Raw genomic sequence first — 21,312 nt, forward strand, 5'->3', positions numbered from 1 at the left:
CCGGGGAGAAGGGGGGGACCCTGATGTCTTTCTGACCTGAAGGCAGAAACGTTAGCGGCCATCTTGCCGACTGCCAGCAGCCAGCGAGGGGTTAACTCAACCTTCAGCAGCGGGATAAAAAGGACAGAGTAGTTTATGACAACAATCTACCTAAAACTCATTAAAGTCTTTTCTCTTAGAGTGACATGCATTATCAGCAGAGATTAATCTGATGAGTGTTTAGGTGAAGCTCCATTTTTAAAAATGCAATAACAGAGGGCTTTGTGTCATCTGATGAAAATCAATTAGACTGCTAAGGCCAAAAGGAAAACGAACATCACTCATCGCCCGCCCCCCGGCAGCTCAAATGATTTGTCTTCCAAGCCTGGGTGATCAGGGGCTGCAGTAATATTGCTGGGAAAATTAATTTACTGTGGCCCTCTTCCCTCCTTATGGAGAACCAATACACAGATTACTTTTAATCAAGGTTGATATGTCATTAATATCAACAGGAGCTTTGAAGTTTTCTTTTTTCCTCTTTTTTTTCTTTTTAATCGACTGAAGCATTTTTCTTGTAGTCTTTATGTGTAAATAAAAGAAGGTTACTGAGGATGCCCTTACCTCTGGGAGTCTTCATCCACTAGGAGACAACGTAGAGAGTGATGCAGACAGTATACCCCTCCGAAGACCGCGCTCATCCTGCGGAAAGGACACAGCGCACCAGATATATATATATATATATATATATATATATATATATTTATTATATATATAACCACATGTTACATTTGTTACGTTATTGTAATTCTCCACTACATTTTATACAAAATACCGCACATCTTGTTATAATACATTATTTAATATCATGGATATCATATACACATACATAAACATTATATCAAATGAAAATATATAATAACATTTATTTATACTCGTCTCATTGGTTGCAGTTATAACATACATACAGGGGGAGTGAGGACAACAGACCTTTTGAAAAACCAACACACACCCACAATACGAGATTCTTTATATAAAATAACAACTTATGCAAAAGTTTCAGGAAGTTACGACGAGTGAAGATATTTAAGGCAAGGCTGAATATGGAGATAGTCTTCAGCTCAGTAATCCCATGGGACATTGAAATCACTTTGTACACAAATTAACAGAGGGAAAGCTTGTTATCCTCAAATATAACCTCAACGTCAGACTCAAGTTCTGTCATGGTATGGAAACGTTTACATAAATATATATATTTATAACTTTATCCATAACGAACTTTTTTTTTAATAAGTATAAGTTTTTCTACTAGATGTCAATTTCACTCAAACGTCTCACATTCACTGTGAAAATATCATTAATATAAAGACTTTTTCAGAGGACAGCATCCGCGATCCACAAAACATTGGCTTACAGAAACTTCTAGTTGTCAATCTCTGTTATATATGGTCCACATGCTGGAGAGTCACAGACTGCTTTACAATATGCAAATAAATGCAGAATGAATAGATGGGTAATTGATACAATATATTTCCCTTTGCTTTCCCAAATATTTGTTACAAGCAATAATTAGAATCCAGCCTAAATTACCTCAATGTTTTGCTAAACATTTGAAAACAGAATAATATCTGTGTTTCTGTTTCTTGCTTGTAAAACATATTTTGTAAATAAAACTATTTATCTTTATAAATAAACGTGTCCCGTCCTCACAGCTTGTAGTGAAACACGACTGTCTGCAGGGAGATGGAACTGTTGACAGGACAAATGTTTAACGCGCTCTGCAGACACGCAGAACAAGTGATCGCTATCAGCGTGACAAGAGACGCGGTAGCTGAAGACTCTTCTGCGCTGTAATGTAAATACGTGGGATTCCTGCTGCGGCTTAGGAGCTCCTCATCCACAACAGTCTATTCAGGCCGCAGCCTGGTGAGCCTTTGATGCCATTAACCCCGAACGACAGACGGTTAAAGCGATATTCTGCACTCTAATTAACTTACTGCTGTCACCGACAATGAGGGGAGTTCTGCTGAAAGACAGAACCAGAGTGCACTCCGCTTCAACTCTGCCCTGGTGACTTCACATCATATTACAGCTAAATTAACAGTTGTGAAAATGTTCGCTCCTGGGCCCATCCCGCCTAGCCTTTAAATGCCATTTCAGCTCCTATCAAAGCCAGAATCAGCAGTTGTAATTTTTAATACAGCTGCAAAACAATAGGGCCCATTAATAGCTGCACTCCTGACAGCTCTACTCATGATGATTTATGAGTTTGGGTATAATTTGATTATTCTATTAATTCTGCTGATTACTGTTTCAGCTAATACGGTGAAGGTCACTCCCAAAATAAATCTTCATTACGTTTCACAGAAAGTAAATGCCTGCAACTAGTTGTTTTCTTTAATTAAACACTAATGTAACAGGAAAGAAAATAGGCTTGAGGGTTGTCGCATCTGCTGGGGAGAGACGGTCGCGGAGAGCTGCGCCGGGAACGGCGGTTCGATGTGCGGAGACGCCAATCAAAACGTTCCGACCTCGGACACCACGCTGGCTGGGAAACCACGCGATGCATGTGGCAGAAACCCTAACATACAGATTATAGTGGGACACGTTAGATTTCCTGCCTCATAGAATTAAACCCTTTAAAGACGGATGGAAAACCGGTAAGATGAACGCCCTCGCTAACACATTAAGTCCAGGCGGCCTTCTTTTATTAAGTGTTGCACAGTTACGATTTTATTTTAAACACACAGAACGAGGCGTGCACGCAGCACCAATATAATTAACAGTATTATGAGAAGAAAGGTTTTCAATTCGCGAGGAACGAGTGACATCACTCAGACAGAATCTTGGGTAGCGATATGTAAATAGCCACCGAAAATGTTATTAGCATTAATTTTGTGCGTGAATTTACAAGAGATGAGACATAGCTCCAACTTCCTACCACAACTGTTTCACTCCCTTTAGATCTCATCAGTACAGGATATGAAATCTGTTACTTCTTGTGCATAACCGTGTGAGCGTTGAAAGGTGATGAATAACTTGATGTTGTGGAGAGATACGACTGCAGTACAACAACCCTCCAATATCACAAGAAGAGTTATGCAATTAAAAAGGATAATGAATAAACTACAACTGGTTTATTTCCAACAGAAATCATTCATTCCGATGGAATAATAACTTGTCTATTTCTGTTTGTAAAACCAATACACAACGTTTTATTAACCCCCAATATAAAATATGAAATCTACAGAATTTTCTTCCTTCCGTTTTCCCCAACGTACTGGCGGAGAATATGAATGAGCGATTCCTGCTTAATTGACAGTTTACGGCTATAGATGGATATAGATTTTCTGAATCCTGCACACATGCCTCAGGGAGAGATGAGAGGGGGGAGATGGCGGGAGATCGCCTGACTCCATATATTACACTCTAAGTTATATTATAATGTACAGCTGGATGCGACTTGGGTGGCTGTGCCCCTTTCATGTACTGATGGTCAGATACACTGGACTCCGAGAAGTCGTAATGAAGTAAAGAACAAAAAACTTGCTTTGCTGCTATAATAACCTAGTTGAATCAGTAGATATATATACAATGTATGTCTAAACCTTGTGCCACTCATGTCCATTAGAAGAATTGTGGGAGTTCCACGAGGTCTCAATTATTCCAAAAACACAGAACCTAAACTAGAGTTCCTGAGGCTTCACTACTCGGAGAATTACGCAGTGGGCGGTCTGTGACTCGCTGACACATGCTTGGACGGCTTCAATAGTGGACTCTGTGGTGACACAAAGGATAGAGAGGCCTACGCCCACTTCCACAAATCTCCCAACACAAATATTAAATAGCTAAAGGGAAACTAGAAGGACAACAGCAGCACAGAGTATGTCAGAGCATGAGTGTACTGATCTTGTGGGAGGCAGTAACTTGTCCCCTCATGTGAAGTGTTAGTGAGGACAGGGCTACATGTGACAGGGACAGTGACATGATGTGAGGAGGGGAATGGAGGCCACAGACAGAGTTATATAGTGTAAGTAGCAGGATCCCCAGCAGCACAGAGTATATCAGGAGATGAGTGATGTGTTAGTGAGGACAAGGCTACATGTGACTGGGACAGTGACATGATGTGAGGAGGGGAATGGAGGCAGCAGGAAGTCACAGACTGAGAGCTATATAGTGGAAGGAGCAGGGTCCCCAGCAGCACAGAGTATATCAGGAGATGAGTGATGTGTTAGTGAGGACAGGGCTACATGTGACAGGGGCAGTGACATGATGTGAGGAGGGGAATGGAGGCAGCAGGAAGCCACAGACTGAGAGTTATATAGTGGAAGGAGCAGGGTCCCCAGCAGCACAGAGTATATCAGGAGATGAGTGATGTGTTAGTGAGGACAGGGCTGCATGTGACAGGGGCAGTGACATGATGTGAGGAGGGGAATGGAGGCAGCAGGAAGTCACAGACTGAGAGTTATATAGAGGAAGGAGCAGGGCCCCCAGCAGCACAGAGTATGTCAGGAGATGAGTGATGTGAGGCTCCTGTCACACTGATGAAGTAAGATTGTAGTATTAAACATCTTTAAATAAAACAACGCTTGTACGGCCAACAGACGTAGACACTGACAACAAAAGCATTTGTAAAGGGTTTACACATGTACTTCTGCCCAATTACATCTATGCATTACACTGTGACTGGATGGTAATGACAGTTCTACCAAATCATCCTATTTTATTTTTTTGTCTATTTTCTATAAATTCAGTACAACACCAGAACACAAGATCTGTCCATATAGGTAGATAGTAGCGATCTTGAGAAGACTATTCTGTGTACTTAGTCTAGGTAGTATAGAGTAACATACAATAATGTCCCCTAACATAGAAACGAATATATTTCTTGCTGTGATTTACCAGCCGGTGACGACATAATCTCAGTCACAGCAGCATCTTGTATTTCTAAAATAAGTCATTTACAAATAGAAGAAAGAAATATGTAGCTGGATTGGAAAAGAGGTACTAAAGCAAATATTATATTATATATACACAAAACAGGAGCAGATATAAATATGAGCAGCTTTGATTTTAATGCAGGAAAGGCGACGGAAAAATTAAAATTCTTTTTTTCCTGCAGAGCCAGAGACACAATATGTACAAGGGCACATGAGCGTTCTGTAGCTTTATTAACGATAATGTTCAATGATCTGTGAATAACCTGCAAAAAAAAAATGAAGATTATTGAGTTACTTTGGCAATCTATCCATCCATCACAGGAGAACAGGCTTCAGGGTGATGGATAATCAGACCCTGGTGCTGTTTATCCCAGGTAAAGAGCTTTCCTCGGGGAGAAAACATACACAGCCGGGACCAGCAGAGACCAAGGTCTGATACAGAGGTATAGGGGCCAAACAAACGCCCTAAATCCACCTTAATGTGAAATAACAGGACGGAGATTTGTGCATAAGTTGTCGGCCAACAGCAGATGATCTTTGGAGTATCAGTAATTACAGACATAGGATCAGACATTAACCATAATATATAACTGTAAGTGTGGATGCTTAATGTGTGGCACATATTATTATTTATTCACTTATAGGGTAACACATGAGGCCCACAGCTCCGTACAGAGGGCACGCAACAAGACAACACTACAACTCTCAGCACAGCTAGTGATAGCCTGGATGGGCACAGGGGTACAAGGGGTACATACAGCACAGGATGACCTGTGCCCATTAGCGTGGGCACAACAGGTTTAGCGCCAGACAAAGAAAATGGAGGAGTGGAGATAATGGTCAGAGAGCCCAAGAAGAAGGTGCGCAGTGTAGCTGGTGAGCAAACGTTATAGGTAATGAGAACAGGAGTGAAGAGGGCCCTGCGCACTGGAGCTTACAATCTAAAGGGAAAGGGGCAGACGAACGGGTGACACATGAGGGTGAGCCAGTGTGGGAGAGATGGATGAGAGAGGGTGAGGTATACTACATGGTGCAATGGTTAAGCAGAGGACTGGTAGACTTTTAGGGATTGGTGGGATTTCAATTACACATATTAAGCTACCGTTTAGGCCGGTTCCACCATCTCACAACACAGGGAATAGCCATAGGGAGACGACGATAATGATCCCTCTCCACCGCTGTACATATATTTAGGGACGTATAGGATGTGCAGCTCACTCACACTCATTTGTGACCTATAAGTGGGAAACTTCGCTCACAAAGGAGAATCCCCCGACAAGTGTGCGTCCAAAGAGATCCTGACTGGCCGAATATGTATAAAGTGAGACTGGTGATACAGTGCGCATTGTTCCCTTCTTTATACATAAAAACAAGAGCTACGGGGGCGTGGCCTGGCAGCCATACTGTGCAGACGTGCAGTCTTCTAGCTCTCCCCTCAACCTCTAAAACTAAGATAATCCCGCAGCTGTTTGCCTCCACAAAGGCTTGCAAATTGTGCCTGCGCGGGGGTAGCCTCCCCTAGAGAAATTTGGGGGTTCATACTCCCCTCCCAGTCCTATTGAGCCGTCTTAACGCAACCTGGGCCTAGAGGAAAGGAGAGACCTGGCCGGGTGTGACCCGCATTTGGACCTGCTGCTGTTTCCTCCGGGGCGACCTCCAGCCCACTCTCTGTGGCTATCTGCTATCTATATCAAGTGCCCTGCCAGCCTGGAGACTTTGGTGCGAGTGTGGAGCCCAGATCAATCTAGCTCTGTTGGATGCGTCCCCGCCCCCCTAGGAGGCTTCACTCACCTCCCGCGACCTTCAGCCTTGCAGCGGGGCCCTGGCGGTCCCATCGGAGCCTCTCCAGTCTCCAACTCTCCCTCATCCCCGCAGCGCTAACCGGAAGTCCCTGACTTCCGAACTTCCGGTTCGCGGGTGGCACTCGGAGCCTAGAAACACAGCGCTTCTCCCTCGCTGTAGACCTGGGTCAGGGCAACATACAGCTCTGCCCCATCGAGGCCCTCTGGACACTGCTTCTCCCGGCAGCGACAACTAGAAGTCCCTGACTCCTGCACTTCCGGTTTACAGGTGGCGCTTGGGCTGGAGCAGCGCACCTAGCATTCACTGTGGAACTTGTCCAGTGCCCCCCTCTCAGGTCAGTGCACGGCTGTGCTCCATTGGGGGTGTCTGCGGGGAGCCCACACTAAATATTAATCAGGGTCCCTTGGGATCAATATACAAATGTGCCAGTGTGGAATATACTGAAAGGGCATACAAGTTGTTTTCTTGCCTTAGCCCACGACTGAGAGCCTGACTACAGTGCCATCTACAGTGTTCGCTACAACTGCTACTATCACTGACGCAATAATACCATAAGAGGGAGACCGCTTATTGAGGTCCCTGTCGGGCGCTTCCGGTTGCAGGTTTGCTGTTGCTTATCATACTGGTGAGGGCTGGTCCCCATCTGTCTGGAGAGTAAAAGGTTACGATCCTGCTAAGCCTTTCAACTACACACCTATCTAGGTTCTATATAGAGGCACCAGGTCTGCAAACACGATATACACGGAGATGTATTAAATGAGACCGTGAGATGGATCACCCACCCGGGACCCCGTAAGCCTGTTACCACCCGTATCGTTTCTAACACGATCATGCCTGATTAGCCTCTCACAACATTCAACTGCCGAAAAAATCCCCAGCGCGATCTTCTGAACTACCTAGACTATCCAGTCACACCTCCACGCTTCTTGAGACCTGCTTTCGCGATGGCTCCTAAAAGACACAGATCCACAAAGACGCCTTCTGCGGTACAGTTCTTTAAACCCCAGTCCTCTCCATCTCCAGGGGCGCTCCCCAAACACAGAGGTCCAGAAGACCCGGGATCTAGAGCAACCTCGCCAGTTCCGACTCAGTCCCCATCTTCCTCAGCCCTGGCACAAATGGACCAAGACGCCCCAGCTACCATTAAGTCTATGCAATTATTATTCGACTCGTTTAAAACTGAGGTCTTATCCGAAATGCGCTCCTCGATCCGAGAAGTTAAGGCGCAAGTGACGGAAATAGGAGGGAGAACTTCTCACATTGAAGACAAGATGGAGGAGTTTGTAGCGTCTCATAATGCGCTCATCACGTCTCATGAAAAACTTGAAAATTATGTCTTCGGGATGGCTGATAAGATGGCCGACGTCGAGGATCGCTCCCGGAGGAACAATCTAAAGCTGCGGGGTGTTCCTGAATCTGTCTCCATTTCAGAACTTCCAGACTTTGCTAAAAACCTGTTCAAAAAACTCCTCCCTGAAGCCTCTGATCACGATCTGCTGCTGGACCGTATCCACAGACTCCCGAAACCGAGAGCGGGACTGGAGTCCTCACCTCGCGACACACTTATGAGGGTCCACTTCTACCATATTAAAGAAAAGATCCTACGTGCAGCCAGATCGCAGGCAGCGGAAGAGGTCCTGCAAAACTTGCAACTGTTCCCGGATTTCTCCCCGGCCACTGTAGCCAAGCGTCGCTCCTTTCAACCTATCACGAGAGCACTGCGCGAACACCAAATTCAGTACCGCTGGGGCTTTCCAGTCAAACTCATTATTCAGCGCAATAACTCCACCCACATGATAGCTACGGTAGAAGATGGCAGTCAGTTATTGCAGTCCTGGGACATTCAAACTTCTATGGCAGCGACAACTTCTTCGTCTTGATCCCAAGTTGCCTAGTCAGCTGGGATTGGAAAAGGCTAGGTGAACTCTTCACTACTGATACTGCTTTTACTTAATGTCCGACTGCATCCTAGAGTGTCTCAGCTCTACGCTAGGTCCTTTAGGCTCTCGGGCCACTACTACTGTGAACTATGGACCTTATTTACCCTATGAGCGAGACTCCTGCGGCAAGTTGGATCGTGGATCTCTGGTCGGTGAGCAGTTCCAGCGCTGATTGGGATTTTTCGAATGTTGTTATATGGTATTTCTTGCTGATACCTTATACCTATTTACAGTCAGTTGATATCTTTATATGACGATTACATTTAGACTCTGTATACCTTTTTCAAAGTTATAGCAAGATTTCCTATGTTTCTAGTAAATGTTAACTTTACGGGTGATAACCTTTGACTTTATATCTATGTTTTGTTTAGGTTTTTCTTTGCTGATTATTTGCATAATATTCAATTGTGTTGTGGTTTTGGGTGGGTGCTTCATTCCTAGGGCCATGTCCCCATAGTTACTGATTTTGCCAGATGACTTCCCCCTCTGGCAACTACTTTAATCCCAATTTTGGGGTTATTTATGTTTGTCTTTGTGTCTTGTTACCCTCCCCCCCCTTCTCTTCCTCTCCTTTCCCTCGCCGCCCCCTCCCCTTCTTAGGCAAGTACTTTTCTCTCCTTACTAATCCTGAAGTCTGCTTGAGGTTTTCAGAGTCCTTCAGTAAGCCAAAATGGTTAAGTTCCTATCTTTGAATGTAAGGGGACTGAACTCCCCGACTAAAAGACGTTTAGCACTTTCCTTTTTCTATAAGCAAAAGGCGGATATTGTCGCAGTCCAAGAGACACATTTTTTGGCTAGAGCCCCCCCTACCTTTAAAGACCACAGATTCCCGCTGTGCTTCACAGCAAATGCCCCTTTCAAACGCAATGGAGTGGCCCTTCTGGTTAGCTCCAAAGTTAACTTCGTCCCTAAGTCTAGTTTCGAAGATAAAAATGGAAGATATCTTATTGTAGTGGGTATGCTAGATGGTAAGCTAGTCACGCTTGTCTCTTTATACGCTCCCAATTCAAGGCAAATTCCTTTCCTTAGAACCACACTACGAGACATTGAAAAACATAAACAGGGTACTCTTATCCTTATGGGAGATTTTAACATTGTAACTGATCCTAAACTAGATAGATCATCGCAACCATCTACCCGTACAATGGACAATACAACTGGCCCCTCAGCTGCCTTTGCTAAGCTCCTGGCAGAGTTCGGACTTTACGATGTGTGGAGGACTTATGCCCCAATGGAGCGAGATTATACCTACTACTCCTCCGTGCATAATTCTTATTCCAGAATTGATCTGATTTTGTCAGATAAATGGTCTCTTCAAAATACCAGATCAATTAAGATCCTCCCCATATCGTGGTCTGATCATGCCCCGGTAGTCTGGACCTGGCGATATCCTCAGCAGGTAATTCCCCCTGGCTCATGGCGTATGGCCCCATACCTTTTGACGTCACCTGAAGCAAAGATAGCTCTTAAAGAAACGTTTGACATGTTTATTGAAACTAACTCACCTGAGGACACATCCGTGTTTAACTTTTGGTGCACGCTCAAAGCGGTAATACGTGGCACAGCCATCCAGACTGGAGCCAGACTTAAGCGGGCGTATTTGAGTAATCAGATGAGGTTGGAGGCGGAGTTGTCCTCTCTTGAGTCTCAAAATAAAACCCATCCCTCAGAAGATCTTAAGGCCCGACTATCTCAAACCAGGAATCAATTACAAAACTTATTACTCCTCCGCACCCAGCAGGCCTTAAGTAGATTACGCCAGAAATATTATGTATCAGGAAATAGAGCAGGGAGACTGCTTGCTAGAAAACTGCGAGGTCAGAGGGCTCAAAACCGCATTAAATATCTAACTGACGAATCGGGTATTAGAACATCTAATCCGAGGGATATAGCTAATAAATTTGCGGCCTACTATTCTAAACTGTATAACCTCTGTGACTGTGATTCCTCTCCCCAACCGACTTCGATTTTGATTGAAGAGTTTTTAAGTGAGTTAAAACTACCATCTCTGGACACTGATTCGTTAACCACTTTGAATGCACCTTGGACGCAGTCCGAGATTGTGCATATTATAAAAGCCCTTCCTAAAGATAAAGCTCCGGGACCAGATGGATTCATCAATAATTTTTATGCTACATTTCAGACTGAACTCACCCCACTCTTAGAACAGTTATATAACGCAGGCACTCGCCAAGGGAATTTTCCGCCAGAGATGCTAGAATCACGCATTGTCACGATTCCCAAGCCGGGCAAGGACCCAACCCAATGCCAGAACTATAGACCAATCGCCCTACTTAATACAGATATAAAAATCTATGCTAAACTAATCGCTAATAGGCTTAGCCCCCTCATTCCGACCTTGATCCATCCAGACCAAGTAGGCTTTGTCCTCGGTCGACAAGCATCGGACAATACTCGTAGAACTATCAATATTATAGAACAGGCCAATAAATACCACCATGAATTGTTAGTTATGTCATTAGACGCGGAAAAGGCCTTTGATAGGCTCCATTGGGGCTATATGGGAAAGGTCCTTGCTCGATTTGGTTTTTGCGGTGAAATATTTCAATCTATATTAGCTTTGTATAGGGGCCCCTCTGCAGCGGTCTATAGCAATGGTTTTACATCAGATAAATTCACACTCTCCAACGGCACTAGGCAGGGCTGCCCCCTTTCGCCTCTCATTTTTCTTTTAGCTATTGAACCCCTGGCTGAGCAAATTAGACAACACCCTCAACTCCCAGGCATCACTTTAGCCGCAACCACCCATAAACTATGCCTATTTGCAGATGACATTTTGCTATATGTGACTAGTCCGGAGACCTCTCTGCCACTCTTACATGATTTGCTACAGAAATTCGGAAGAGTCTCCTTTTACAAACTGAACACGTCCAAAACAGACGCCCTCCCTATCAATATAGAAGATTCTCTCCTGGTACGACTGAAGGCGGCCTATCCATATTCCTGGAGGTCCCTCTCTATGCCCTATCTAGGGATTATGATCACTCCCCTCCTAGACTCCCTGGTTGAGGCTAATTACACTCCACTGCTGATACAACTAAACGCTCTAGTAAAATCATGGCAATATCATGAGATCTCCTGGCTGGGCAGGATAGCCACGTTTAAAATGTCCCTCCTACCTAAAATGATGTATCTATTTAGGACTTTGCCTTTTAAGCTGCCCAAAAGCTACATGGATAAACTACGTGGTCTACTTACCTCCTATGTGTGGAAGGGTAAACCACCTAAACTTAACCATACTACCATGTCCCGTCCAAAAAAGATAGGGGGTCTTGCCCTACCGGATCTGGTAAAATACCAGGAAGCAGCCATCTTAGCTCAGCTCCGAGATTGGTCTCTTCCAGGTTCCCACAAACCCTGGGTTGACCTGGAGAGAGGCCTTAATCAGGCATTCCCATTGGCAGATCTCCTTTGGATCCCCAAGTCCTGGAGACCCTCTCAGGCCACCCTACCACGTCTTACGAGCGATGCTCTTATAATTTGGGATAAATTTCTTAAGGCATCTAATTCCGTCTCCCTTCCTACCTCTAATCTCTCTATCCTTGCTTTAGCTAAACTCATACCTAATTTAAATCTATCCCTGTGGTGCTCAAAGGGCATTACTACTGTCAAAAAGCTTTACTCTGACACATCCCTATTATCTTTCTCTGATTTGAGGGAAAAATTCCAAATCCCTAATCAAGATTTCTATAAATATCTCCAAGTGAGGCATTGGCTACATGCAGTCTGCACACAAGACACCCCCTTACAACACCCTCCAGCCCTCTTGTTTTCCAGACTCTCAACTGGAACTAACAAAGCAGCTGTCTCCTTTTGGTACACTCACCTCAACACAAGGCAACAGGCGGCGAAAGCCCCCTCACAATTAGCCTGGGAGAGAGATCTTGGCCGGGAATTTGAACCAGATCAATGGAATAGAATTTATCAGACTGCCCATCGAATGTCGAGGTGTTTGAACCACACGGAGATGCTCTATAAGCTGCTCCACAGACTTTATATGACCCCTGATAGATTGCATAAAATGTGGCCAGCCCAGACTAGGGCCTGTTGGCGTGAATGTGGGGAAATAGGGGACATATTCCATGTCTTCTGGAGTTGTCCCGTGGCACGTGCTCTCTGGGCAGAGGTATATATCTTGGTAGCTAAGGTCACCCGAACTCTGATCCCTAATACTCCAGAAGTAGCACTTCTACACTTTTTCCCTCCACAAGTTTTATTGGGGGATCGATATGTCATAGGCCACATTTTTATAGCTACCCGTGCAGTGATAGCCCAAGCATGGAAATCAACTACGTTACCCTCCATATCTAAAATAATCTCTAAGGTCCAGCTAAGCTGCGACATGGAAACCATGGGAATACCCTACACCTCTTCTGCCTCATCTCCCCACATCATATGGTTTGATTGGAACAGATTTGTCTCCAAAACGTCAGTTTAATCAACCGCTTCGAGGCCCCCTCACAATATGTCACAGTAAAATCTGGAAGTGGTAACAGGCTATATATTCAACAATTGGTAATTTATTACGATGTTGGGATTTATACAATTTTTTTCTTTTTTATTTATTTTTCTTATGCAACTGATATGTATCGATTTGTACTGCCTCCCTCCCCCCCCCCTACCTTCCCCCTCTCACCCTTTGTTCTTTAAAATGAGTACTTTTTCTTTTATGTCTGTACCCTGTAATTAAAAGCTTAATAAAAACCATTATTGAAAAAAAAAAAAAAAAAAACAAGAGCTACAATTACCATTCATAAACAAATATATATTTGCTAGTTTAACAGTTTCTTAAACACATCTAAACTAAAGGTTTTTTGATATAACGACTAATTTGGTGCTGCTATTTTTTTTTATCTACACACATTGGACTTCCTGTCTGTAAACCTATTGAAAAACATGTAGGGGGGACTCCTAACACCTAAATGGCTGTTAACAGCAGTCAACAGCTTGTAGTGACTACATACATTGTCTATATACTTGTGGCATTGATACAATGTATCGCCAAATGATATACAAGATTGATAAATTGTATCACCAACCAAATGCTACAAGATTCTTTTCCACAGCGACTGCTGTCTTCCGATGCATGAAACTTTAAGGGGAAATAACCCTTAATAAAATCAGACAGTCCCTATTTTAATGCCTACATGAGATAGGTACAGGGTTAAAAGGCACGTTGGCATCTTTGGGTGCCGTGAAGCATCGCTCTGCTTATGCAGAAGACGTTTATAATGCAGGGAGGTGACTTACAAATGTCTTTGAATCATCGACATAAATATGCATGTGTGCCGTAGACGACGGCAGCCTTGATGAGAACGCAGAGAGTAACTGGCTGGGAGAATGGCCTAAGAGGTTTACATTAAACCTGAATGTGGGGACGGCGGTTAGAAATCACCCGGGAAACGACACCTTATTCTGATAACCTGCAGATAAAAGCTGTAAACGGTGATGTATGGACACTGCAGCCACCACATTACTATACATACTAAACAATAGTGCCGAAATATCCTTCATTACCCGTGCGGTGATAAAAGGCGCAGATGTGTCACATTTGGGAGTCCGAAATATAATTTTGAGGTGGAATCAGAGATGGGAGATCCGTCTAACGGCTGAAACAGCCGCCCACCGTCGTTGTATTTACAATTTTCACCTCACCGTGATGGACGGATTTGACTTATAATAAGATGAGAGATAAAACAGCAATATAACCGGGTCCAGGTATCACAGCCTGTGACAAGAGCGCTCCTGCTTGAGAAACGGTGACTATAGTCAATCATTCCCTCATCTTGTAGTAAGGGCAGCACAGTGGCTCAGTGGTTAGCATGTCTACAACACAGCACTGGGGTCATGAGTTTGATTCCCGACCATGGCCTTATCTGAGTTTGTATGTTCTCCCCATGTTTGCGTTGGTTTCCACCTGGTGCTCCGGTTTCCTCCCACACTCCAAGGACATGCTGATAGGTTAATTGGCTGCTGAAAAAATGTCTGTGACTGTTAAGTTTTTTTTAGCAGCCAATTAACCTATCAGTATGTTTTTGCAGTACCTGGAGGAAACCATCGCAAACACGGGGACAACATACAAACTGCGCACAGATAAGGCCATGGGCAGGAATCGAACTCATGACCCCAGTGCTGTGAGTTGTGGTAAATGAAGCTCATTCAGAGAAGGTATCTGTATTTGGACCAGTGCTCTTCAATATCTGTCAGTGACATTACTACTGGTAAGGACGGTAATGTCTGCTTTCTTTTGCACATGACATAAAGATATAACAGAGTGGACATACTGGGGCTAGAGTATTGGTGACCTAGGATGACTAGGGGAAGGGTCAGGACACAAAGATAGACAGGCTATGTAGAAGACCAAAGCGCAAGGCCAGTCGGACACCCGGTTGTATAGGGAGAGCATTTAGTAGCAGAAAGAGAGAGGTGGTCAGTTCTGGAGGCCAAATCTCCAGGACTGAAATAAACTATAGATTGTGCCAAGGAAACTCAAATACTGCATGGTCTAAATCACATAATGTACCAGGAAAGACTGAAGGATCCCAGTATGTATAGTTTGGAGCAGGGATGGGAGTGGAAGGTTAGAAAGTTTCCAATATATCAATGTTCTGACAAGGTGCAGACGGGAGCATGTTACAAGGGAAGTATTAGAACAAGAGGACATCACTAAAACTGGAGGGGGGCAGGTTTAGGAGAAATGTTGTAAGCATAACTTCAGAGAAAGGGTAGTGGATAGGTGGAATTGGCTCCCAACAGAGGTGGTAGAGGCTAATACAATAGGGAAATTAAACATTCTTGGCATAGACATCAAACAAGATCAAAGAGGGACTGAGGTTACCAGGCAGAAACATGCCGAACAGGTCTCATCGGTCAGTAAATGCTTCTACGTTGCTACAAGAGCCGTCAAGTTGTGTGACTGTAACCGTGTGGAGACTTTCAAGTAAACAAATAATTGCAAACAAACACAACTAACGAGACCATATGGCACAGAGGGAGCCCAAGGAACCATCTCTCTGAAACAGGAACACGTACTGATGTAGGAATAACTGGTACCGCCTTGTGTTTTCCTGCTAATAGTAATAAACTAACAACAATGATCTCCGTATTCCCAGATAAGCTCAGAGATAAACTACGATACGTCACAGAGAAAGAATTCCACTAAGAGTGTTTTTCCACTAATCTTTCCTGCTCCATATACATCTATCAGCAACGAGGACAGACTGTCCATTCATAGATCACCAGATCGGGGTAACAATGTATCACACTAAGCCCATGTGTCTAATGCAGCTTCACCTGTTACATGTGTAAAGGACGGGGTCATTTCATGGACAATCATATTATTAGGAGACATAGCATTCAAAGGTCATTAAATCTACTGTGATAATTGTATTAATGACTACAGGTACAGACGCTTCTCACAAGCAATGCAAAGAAGATAAACATTAGCTAGTTCCATATCTAAATGTGTTATCTGTATGCAAATAATTAGATAAAATTCAAACATCAAGTTTAAAACACACCACTAACAATAAACAGCATAACGTTGCAGATGGAAAACATGTTCAGTTTATTTTTTACTCAAGAGCAAATTCCTGGGAAAACTCTGAACTCCGAAAATTGTCTAAGAACCTTAATGAGAAAGAGAGAAGTATACATAGTGTAACAATGTAACAGAAATGTATTATGTAGCCCAAAAAGAAAAAGTGAGAAGCGCCACACATAGTTTTTCAAAGTGATCAATTATAATTGTGTAGTAAGCTCCAAGCTTCGAATCCAATCATCAACATCTCATAAATGACATTTCTATTAATAGATTATCACTTGAGATGTTCATCAAATAGAAATTTTTAATCATAAAATGAATCATAAAAAAACAAACAAATTCCCATACATTAAAATATTAACAATGAAGTTTATGTGAATTCCTCACAACCACGTAGATCTTTCCAAAGGGGACGGACCCCCGACCACGTAGAAAGGTCCTAATAGTGGTTACCGTATAGAGGAAATCCACCGGCTCCGACACGTTTTGTCTACAGAGACTTGTGCAAAGGTGATGACCACTTAAAAAGGAGGAATTCATCCTACATATCACTCAGTAGAACAGATAATCCTACTATATTCTATACTATATTTTATAGGTTTGTACGAATCCACTTGGTACCGTTATAACTCATCACCTTGTGAAACGTTCTCACACTATATGTGGCGCTTCTCTAATTTTCTTTTTTGGTTTTTAGGTTCAGCACCTACAGACAGAAGCTGCCTATTCTATGTAGACTAAGTATTTTCATGTATTGTTTCACCACATAATAACAAAACTGGTTGTCCCTTAACGCCTATATATCTTCCTATTTTGTGTTATATAAGAGTACATGACTAGTGAGGCATTCTAATACAACCCCCCATCTACCGCCAGGTATATTCTCTGCACAAACATACATCAAACTGTTTATATTTATTATCTGTCCCCAGTTCTGACCTATATTCTGAGACACATAGAGCTCTTCCCTCATAGTAATAACAATCAGATTCTAGCTGTCATTTTGTAGAATGTACTAAATAAGTGATAATTAGAATCTGATTGGTTGCTATAGGCAACAACTCCACTTTTTCACACTCGCAGTTTAGTAAATATACCCCAATGACCGGGTGCTGTGGGGGCCTTTTACTATATACATGTATTACTGAGAAGTTATTGGTAAACCACTTGTTCTCAGTATAAGGGATATATTCACATATTTACTGATCAATATACTACATGTTTCAGGTAAAATCTTTCTTCAAGTACAGGATAGTACTATAGCAGGCGGCGGAGTGCGGGAGAGGACTCGAGCGGGCGGCGGAGCCGCATAGAGGACTCGAGCGGGCGCCGGAGAGGAGTCGAGCGGGAGGCGGAGCGCCGGAGAGGAGTCGAGCGGGAGGCGGAGCGCCGGAGAGGAGTCGAGCGGGAGGCGGAGCGTCGGAGAGGAGTCGAGCGGGAGGCGGAGCGTCGGAGAGGAGTCGAGCGGGAGGCAGAGCGCCGGAGAGGAGTCAAGCGGGAGATATAGCAGGGTGTTTGCATAACACAACAGGGATGCTGTAATGATTAAGAGCCTGTTAATCTGTTAGATGTCTGCACTGCTATCTCCAAGCAGAATAGAGAAATAAGCGGATACCAGGTAACACCTTGTAACTTGTCACAGTGTCAGATGCAGATATATCAGAAGGGAACAAAAAAGAACATACTGTGTATTTATTATACATTTTGTCTGACACGTTGTACCAGTATACAGTGTGACTGACAGGTGTCAGGTACAGAATCTGAGCATTACTGATGAGAAGCGTTTACATTCATACGTAGTTACAGGTGAGAAGCGTTACATTCATAAGTAGTTACCGGTGAGAAGCGTTACATTCATACGTAGTTACCGGTGAGAAGCAAAGCGTTACATTCATACGTAGTTACCGGTGAGAAGCGTTACATTCATACGTAGTTACCGGTGAGAAGCGTTACATTCATACGTAGTTACCAGTGAGAAGCGTTACATTCATAAGTAGTTACCGGTGAGAAGCGTTACATTCATACGTAGTTACCGGTGAGAAGCGTTACATTCATACGTAGTTACCGGTGAGAAGCAAAGCGTTACATTCATACGTAGTTACCGGTGAGAAGCGTTACATTCATACGTAGTTACCGGTGAGAAGCGTTACATTCATACGTAGTTACCGGTGAGAAGCGTTCCATTCATACATGGTTACATTCATACGTAGTTACTGATGAGAAGCGATACATTCATATGTAGTTACTGATGAGAAGCGTTACATTCATACGTAGTTACCGGTGAGAAGCGTTACATTCATACGTAGTTACAGGTGAGAAGCGATACATTCATACGTAGTTACCGGTGAGAAGCGTTACATTCATACGTAGTTACAGGTGAGAAGCGTTACATTCATACGTAGTTACAGGTGAGAAGCGTTACATTCATACGTAGTTACAGGTGAGAAGCGATACATTCATACGTAGTTACAGGTGAGAAGCGTTACATTCATACGTAGTTACCGGTGAGAAGCGTTACATTCATACGTAGTTACCGGTGAGAAGCGTTACATTCATACGTAGTTACCGGTGAGAAGCGTTACATTCATACGTAGTTACCAGTGAGAAGCGTTACATTCATACGTAGTTACCGGTGAGAAGCGTTACATTCATACGTAGTTACCGGTGAGAAGCGTTACATTCATACGTAGTTACTGATGAAAGCGATACATTCATATGTAGTTACTGATGAGAAGCGTTACATTCATTCCTAGTTACCGGTGAGAAGCATTTACTGACCTGCAGAAACACTGCGGAATCTCCCCCAGACCGTACATGTGGAACAAGAATGGCGTATTGCCGTAGCGTCCAAGGCACCAGAGGAATTGTTGCGTCGCTTTCAGTCCGTCCACCGTGTTGGTGTTTTTTGACACCATTGCGATAGAACACAGGACGAAGTGCTGCAAACTTGGAGTTAACCTCTTAGACTGAAGGAACTCAGAAAACGTGCAATCCTTGTACTCTGTGAAGTGTAAATAAAACAATCACACGTCAACTACTGGAGAAAAGTCTTCATCAATTACATTTTATAATGGACGGCAAAGTGTTTGAACATATGGAGTAATAAAACCTAAGCTTTAAAAAGATGCATTTTTAAACTCTATAAGTTGAAAACCGCGGTGCATAATAAGCCTACTGTAGCGCAGTTTCGCCCAGTATGCACATGAAAGCGCAATTGATCTGCCATGTAATGTCACCAGCCACAGACATACAATAATGACGATTGCCCATTTATTTCAGCCCTCCTATCCTATCCCAGCTCCTCACGACGTGAAATCCAAATATTGGAAAACATTCATTAGAAGGAAGAACAGCAGAGGGTGCAATGATTACAGATCAATAAATCTCATCTCATCTGTGATGCTTCAGCAATTGGATCACACAACCAAATTGTCCAAATTTGTATAAAGTACTCTGGGCACTCTTGGTTTGTGTATGTTGGTATGTACAATGGTAAGACACAATTTATACACTGCTTCCTGAAAACAATTATGGGTGGGGGGAGATTACAGTCCTCCTATTTATTGCTTTGCCGCCATAGACAAGAGTAGGACAATCAGTTTTTTCCATTCTGCTTGGGCGCTAACACCTCCCCCAATCCCAGCCAGTGTAGGTGGCCATCATATCATCAAATAAGACACTAAATACATTCACAAAGGTATATGTAAAAGTCCCTGAAAGAGATATTTGACATTGTATTTATATTCCCTAAGTAGTTGATTGCCAGCTACTTTCTGTCTAAGAGGCTGATTGCCGTGTCCTTCATCAAGCTTACTGACAGGAAGTCTGATCTGCATAAGAGAAAAAAAAATTCCCCGATTCTAAAATGTATCTGAAATCTCTTCAGCTCTGATAATGTCCTGAGACTTCTACCTATATAATGGATGTTATTAGTCGCTCTTCTATACAAGACGTCCGGCAATAGAGGCCTGGTAATAGAGGCCCGGAGGTAGAGGCCTGGTAATAGAGGCCCGGAGGCCTGGTAACAGAGGCCTGGTAATAGAGGTCTGGTAACAGAGGTCTGGTAATAGAGGCCTGGTAACAGAGGCCTGGTAACAGAGGCCTGGTAACAGAGGTCTGGTAACAGAGGCCTGGTAATAGAGGCCTGGTAACAGAGGCCTGGTAAAAGAGGTCTGGAAACAGAGGCCTGGTAATAGAGGCCTGGTAACAGAGGCCTGGTAACAGAGGCCTGGTAACAGAGGCCTGGTAACAGAGGCCTGGTAATAGAGGTCTGGTAACAGAGGCCTGGAGGTCTGGTAACAGAGGCCTGGTAAAAGAGGTCTGGAAACAGAGGCCTGGTAACAGAGGCCTGGTAACAGAGGCCTGGTAACAGAGGCCTGGTAACAGAGGCCTGGTAACAGAGGCCTGGTAACAGAGGCCTGGTAACAGAGGCCTGGAGGTCTGGTAACAGAGGCCTGGAGGTCTGGTAACAGAGGCCTGGAGGTCTGGTAACAGAGGCCTGGAGGTCTGGTAACAGAGGCCTGGAGGTCTGGTAACAGAGGCCTGGAGGTCTGGTAACAGAGGCCTGGAGGTCTGGTAACAGAGGCCTGGAGGTCTGGTAACAGAGGCCTGGAGGTCTGGTAACAGAGGCCTGGTAATAGAGGTCTGGTAACAGAGGCCTGGTAATAGAGGTCTGGTAACAGAGGCCTGGTAATAGAGGCCTGGTAACAGAGGCCTGGTAACAGAGGCCTGGTAACAGAGGCCTGGTAATAGAGGCCTGGTAATAGAGGCCTGGTAATAGAGGCCTGGTAATAGAGGCCTGGTAATAGAGGCCTGGAGGTCCGGCAATATCAGTTGGATAACGAGACCACCAGAATCTGGACCCTACCTTGATATTCCTCTATATGCTCCTCGTAGTCTGCGCAGAACGTAAGAAACTTCATGAGCGTCCGTTTCTCTATCATGGACAGCTGCTTGCTGGCGAATACGTCCGCTCTGGAACACGGCACCTAGAAAAAGCCGCGATTCTGCTTTACAACCAGTTACATGGACATAAGGGAAGCTACATACTGTATCTGGCTGTTTAACACATTTCCAACTCCAATAACCT

At 43.9% G+C, this 21,312-nt stretch overlaps 1 protein-coding gene across 1 annotated transcript in view; it reads right to left on the minus strand.

The window, feature by feature from the left end:
• Positions 1-21,312, minus strand: part of CHM (CHM Rab escort protein) — a 75,000-nt gene that overhangs the window by 26,006 nt on the left and 27,682 nt on the right. Inside the window, exons 7-9 of the mRNA XM_075186231.1 lie at positions 21,091-21,211; positions 19,002-19,224; positions 601-678 (exon numbers count right to left, since the gene is read on the minus strand). Of these exons, the coding sequence (XP_075042332.1) occupies positions 601-678; positions 19,002-19,224; positions 21,091-21,211 (422 nt within the window). The remainder of the gene's footprint in view (positions 1-600; positions 679-19,001; positions 19,225-21,090; positions 21,212-21,312) is intronic.

The sequence above is a fragment of the Mixophyes fleayi genome, chromosome 9 (assembly GCF_038048845.1).
Source record: "Mixophyes fleayi isolate aMixFle1 chromosome 9, aMixFle1.hap1, whole genome shotgun sequence".
Lineage (NCBI taxonomy): Eukaryota > Metazoa > Chordata > Amphibia > Anura > Limnodynastidae > Mixophyes > Mixophyes fleayi.